The sequence below is a fragment of the Bactrocera latifrons genome, unplaced genomic scaffold (assembly GCF_001853355.1).
Source record: "Bactrocera latifrons isolate USDA-ARS-PBARC rearing strain unplaced genomic scaffold, ASM185335v1 scaffold_531, whole genome shotgun sequence".
NCBI classification, from domain to species: Eukaryota; Metazoa; Arthropoda; class Insecta; order Diptera; family Tephritidae; genus Bactrocera; species Bactrocera latifrons.
Window position 1 is genome coordinate 92,258 of NW_017537192.1, and position 6,152 is coordinate 98,409.

General features: G+C 33.1%; 1 protein-coding gene across 1 annotated transcript in view; it reads right to left on the minus strand.

Annotated features, from left to right (window-relative positions):
* The window catches only part of LOC108974164 (transcription factor glial cells missing-like), a 65,012-nt gene extending 59,890 nt beyond the window's left edge, over positions 1-5,122 (minus strand). Inside the window, exon 1 of the mRNA XM_018941855.1 lies at positions 4,678-5,122. Within this exon, the coding sequence (XP_018797400.1) occupies positions 4,678-5,054 (377 nt within the window). The 5' untranslated portion in view covers positions 5,055-5,122. The remainder of the gene's footprint in view (positions 1-4,677) is intronic.
* Between the last annotated feature and the right edge of the window lie 1,030 nt (positions 5,123-6,152).

The following is a 6,152-nucleotide window of genomic DNA, read 5'->3' on the forward strand; positions in this document are numbered from 1 at the left end:
GTAGATAATTTCGTCTATCTTGGAACCAGCGTAAACACCACCAACAATGTCAGCCTAGAAATCCAACGCAGGATAACTCTTGCCAACAGGTGACCGAGTAGGCAATTGAGAAGCAAAGTCCTCTCTCGACAAACAAAAACCAAACTCTATAAGTCACTCATAATTCCCGTCCTGCTATATGATGCAGAGGCTTGGACGATTTCAACAATGGATGAGTCGACGTTGTGAGTTTTCGAGAGAAAAGTTCTGCGAAAGATTTATGGTTCTTTGCGCGTTGGCCACGGCGAATATCGCGTTAGATGGAACTATGAGCTGTACAAGATATACGACGACATTAACATAGTTCAGCAGATTAAAAGACAGCGGCTACGCTGGCTAGGTCATGTTGTCCGGATGGACGAATACACTCCAGCTCTGAAAGTATTCGACGCAGTACCCGCCGGGGGAAGCAGAGGAAGAGGAAGACCTCCACTCAGTTGGAAGAACCAAGTGGAGAAGGACCTGGCTTCACTTGGAATATCTAATTGACGCCACGTAGCGAAAAGAAGAAACGACTGGCGCGCTGTTGTTAACAAGAAGATGAAGAAGATAAGAATATATAGCTCGTTGGCATTATTTCTCCAAGATATGAGAGATAAACATTTTTCTGATTATAAAAAAAGACAAAGGGCTATCTGGAGTTGAAAATTATTACCACTATGACACCCGTCGTAAAAAAGCCCGAAAACTTCAGACTGAAGAGTCACGGGAAAATGAAAGAACAGCTTTATCTCTAGAAAAAAAATTTCGAACCAACGTTTACTATCTAATTTTAGATACTTTAAGTGTACAGTTAACAGGACGCAAAAGTGCTGATCATAATCTTTACGAAAATTTTTTTTTTTTTTACAATTTACAGGGTAGCTGATGAAAGCCGCTACCAAAAAAAATTAAATAACTTGTTTTCTATTTAATGAATCTGGTTAATTTTTTTTTTAATTTTCAGATTGACTTTTACATTTAAAAAAATGGATAACTGGGACACTGAAACAAGAATTTGGATTGTCCGCCGCTATCACGCACTGGAGTCCGTAGTGTCGGTTCAAAGAGAGTATAGACGCACGTTTGGCGGCAATCCTCCGAGCAGATGAACCATAATGAGACTTATAAACAATTTTGCCGAGCATGGGACAGTCAACAGAAGACCTTACCATCGAAACCCTTCAGTTCGAACTTATGAAACAATCGCTGCTGTAGCTGCTGCCATACAAAACAATCCACGTGTTTCGAAAAGAAGCTTATCTGCTCAAATGGGTGTAAGCAGACAGTCATTACAATCAATTATTCGCTTGGAATTTTGCCAGAACATGCTTCAAATGGTGGAAGAGGATGGAAACATGTTGAACTGTCTTTTCATGTCTGACGAGGCCCATTCCGATTTAAACGGCAACATAAACAAACAAAATTGTCGAATATGGAGTGCTTCGAAGCCACAGATACTCCATGAGACGGAATTACATCCACTTCTTGTCATAGTGTGGTGTGCAGTTTCAACACGCTGCATAGTCGGGCCGTACTTCTTCGAAGAAAACGGTCACACCGTTACGGTTATTGGAGACCGTTACGTGAGCATGTTGAGAGAGTTTTTCTATCCAGAACTTCGCCGAATGAGAATTTCTTTCAACTCTGTGTGGTTTCAGCAAGGCGGTACATGTTATGAGAGAATTGCGACCAAAATTTCCCAATAAGCTGATATCCAAAAACTCAACATTCCGTTGGCCACACAGGTCGCCTGACCTTACTGCACCTGAATTTTTCTTGTGGGGTTGTTGCAAGGAAGTATACAAAGCTAAACCAACAAATTTGAATGAACTAAGGCAATCCATTCGAGAAACAATTGCGGCTATTCTTGTCTCAACTCTCCAAGCAGTGCTTAACAACTTTTTGGTAAGATGTCGCACATGCATCAACGATCAGGTAGGCATTTAAATTCCATTATTTTTAAAACTAATTAAGCTATATTTAATAAAATTGAATGAGCTTTAACATGAACAAAAGAAAAATGAATTCCATACACTGAAAAAAAATTATTTGAGTTTCTTAATGTAACGAAATTCATCAGCCACCCTGTGTATGAAATAGATACCAATGAATTAAAAATTCGCGCAGATGAATTAGTTACTAAGTATTCTGAYGATTTGGAAGATACTTTCGCGAATGAATGTATTCATTTGCACTGTCAACTCAAAGATTCTCTAATGAACACAAAAGATATTCGTTCCGCGCAAGGAATATACARTTTTTTGCATTCTCAAAATCTTCAAGATGTTTATCCAAATATAGACATTGCTCTACGTATTTTTTTTGAGTATTCCGGCTACGAACTATTCAGGAGACAGATCTTTTTGCACCTTAAAAAGAGTCAAAACGTATTTACGCGCAAGTATGGGCCAAGAGAGACTCAATGCTTTAGCACTACTGTCTATTGAAACCCAACTAGTTCAAAAAATTGATTACAACGACATAATTTATGATTTTACTCAGAAAAAAGCCAGAAGGAAGAAATTTAGAAATTAAGTTTTACATTACAGTTTAAGAAAGCCGACTGTTATTTATGTTGTTAATATTTATTTGTATTGTTTAACAATTATACTTTTATGAAATAAATATTATATCTTAATAATATGAACGGACTCAAAGAAATAAAATTTCATCCTTTAACAAGGGCGGCTAATCAGACAGGGACTAGGAGGCAAAGTACTTAATCCGCCACTGCGGGTTTTAGATGACTTTACGACCATTGAATGCCTTATGCTATTTCATTTTAAACAACTCCCTGGCTGCGATTTCACTTAAATGCTTTATCAAATAATGATGTTTGAAGTAAGCTTTCATTTTGGGGTTCGAATATATTATTTATAAGCTACCTTCGAAAACCGGAGACTCTACCTCTGCACAGACGGTTATTGTAAATTAGGTAATAATTAATGTCGAAAATTTAAATTTGACTTTGGAATCATTCATATCAAGAAGGGAGAGCGAAAACTATTTGCCGACAATAAAGGTTGTATATGAAAAATTATAAAATAGCAAATGAAGAATTTATCACGTTACAATCCGTTTTTTTTTTTTTTTTTTTTTTTTTTTTTTTTTTTTTTTTTTTTTTTTTTTTTTTTTTTTTTTTTTTTTTTTTTTTTTTTTTTTTTTTTTTATAGATGCAGGATATTCCCAGAGAGGACTGGACGTTACTTTATAAATACATGCAACAATATTAGCTATCTTCGATTCGCCAAGTGTTACTATGCAGCGAATCTAACAAAATTTACCAGATGCTTAAATAAACGGGCAGCACTTGCATGCTAGTGTTATGATTCTCTCTTTTTTGCAAAACAAGTGTGCACAGGAAAAACTTGATATTTATGAAATAAGAAAGCTCTAAATTCGGGCGTCACCAAACATTTAATACCTTTATAATTTGTAAGGATAAAAGTCGGTGAAATATTTTTCCTTCGAGTGTAAAAAAGTATTTTATACTGATTTGCAAAGATAACCTGCTGGAAAGCAATTTCAATTGTTAAAAAAGTTTGTATTAAACATGTCGCGTACAAATTTAACATTCATTTTTCGACAAATCGTGAGCTTTTAAATCCATATTGTATGTTATTAATTTATATCAAAGGTCATAGACTCAATGAGTTTCATTACTACATATATATACATTTATATTTCAATCAACATGTAATTATTATCGTCAACATCAAATGAGATAGATGTATATAATGTGATTTAAATATGTATATATATGTACATACATATTTATGTGTGAGAAAAACAGCAACCAGTGAAAATAGCTCACGCACTGGCCAACATATTCAGCACACAAGTTTGTTAGAATAATGAAAATTATGACATTTAATTAAACTACAATTTATCCAATGTAATATATGCACATAATTTCGTTATGATATTTAACACATTAGCCGATATAAAATATATAAAAAATAAAGCGAACCGCAGGTTTGAAACTCATATATGAATATGAAGGCTAGAGCTGATATTAATTCGATTTTAAACATTTTTGGTATAATGACGATCTCTGAGTTTCATTAAGATACCTCACAAATTGGCCGATATACATATATTGTATAAAGTTAACTGGAAGTTCGAAACCCCTTAAATTATGTATAGAAAGATCATCAATTGATTGAGCTCATTTTTCACACAAAGGCACAGGAAAAAATTGTCTCCATATTCCAATAACTTATTTCACAAAACAACCATGAAAAATGTCGACTTAAGCATTAGGTTAATAGATTTGTACGTTTTGTGAGCTTACAGCAACAACAGGTAGATTAGATGAAACTCCTAGATATACATAGGCATTTATTTTATTTATACAAGAATATTGAAAAAACGCTGTAAAAATATTATCTTTTAATACATAGTTTTTGCAGTTAGTGCAATTTTTAAATTTTGGATCTAATACAGTGGTATAAAGCTAATCGTGCTTAATTTTGTTGTGATCAATATATAGGTCGTTTCATAAATAGCGCATTTAAATTAAAAATGTTAGCTTGATTTTTATTACTTACTGGTTATCGCAAATTTCAAAATTAACTAAATTTGACATTATTATAGATATATAAGATAAAATATTTAATCAAGATATATAAATAATAAGTAAATAAAAATATTTACCGATTAGGGCATTGTCTACCCTGCTGTTTACGACGGGCTTTATCACAAATTGCTGGACGTAAATTTATATTTCTACCATTTGCCAGTTTGCATTTAGCCGAACAATAAAGTACTCCCAGACAACTCTTTTTTAATATGTTGATATTATGATTGTTTGTGTTACGCATGGCCCAGCCTGATGAATGTTTTTTCGCATCTTCATTAGACGCCGAATAAACTAGACGGCGATGGCCATCAACCCACTCATCAAATTCATCAAATTCGTTAACAATTGGAATAATCACGTCATTAATATCCCAAGAAATTTCTGTCCGCAACTTTTGTGGTGCTGGACTCGGTGTATGGTATTGTGTCAAAAGTTTATTATTTTTTATCATTTATTTATTTATTAATTAGTAATGGATTATTTAAACAAACTATTCGATTTTTGAGCTTTTTGGAACGTGTGTTTTATTCTATTTGTTTAATTCACAAATATTCAGAGTCGGTACAAATTCGCGGTTATAGGAACTCTATTATTTTATTGTATAAATAATGACCTTCTAAATAGATCTGGACTTTTATTCGTCATTCACCATCAAAGAGTCTTAAAACTTGATCTTAAAATAACTTTAGATCCGCATATGTGTTTTTGACAAATGAAACGCCGACGAACTCATTAGCACACACATATGTATTTATATTCCGACTAGCTGATTGGTGGTGCTTAAATCAGTTATCCGTTAGGTTAAAATTTATCCGTACCAATGGTTTGGGTTTTGCAATCAGATACATTTTTGCGTAGAGCAGCAGCTCATTAGGGTATACATTGTTCAAATATATGAACAAAACAATACAAATATTTGAACTAAGTTGTTACGAAATTAGTTTAGAGAATTATGAATTCCTTCTAAGACGACTAATGTATATGAAAATTATAAATAAGTAAAATAAGATGTGGAGCAAACTATTGTACTCGATTGAATTTACACATGTATACAAAAATTTAAGATCTGTAGTCTAGTAACATGTTTCACAGAGTTCCGTTTGTAAGAACCATTCAGATATATGTATGTATGTCCATATGTCGATTCATTCAAACGATAACTTCACTGAATATTAGAATATTTTGGAAAGTTTATATTGCAATGGTATATTTGAACCGTTGCTACGACCACAAAATGGCATTTACAGAAAAATGAAAAGTGTTATAACTAAAAAGAAAATCACGAACTGCTATAATAAATAACTGGCATTTGATGAAAATAGTGAAATCGGATAAAATCACGTTCACTCTTATACAAAGTTAGGTAAGAAATCAGTCACCAATGTTTGGAATAAATCTTTGCGTAAATATTATCCTTTAGGTATGACACCACATATGTAAAGATATTGATAATGGAATTCAGTGAGAAAATTTTCTTYGAATGTATACTATCGACGCCTAGTAATCATACACATACATATGTATGTATGTACATGATATATTAATTTTC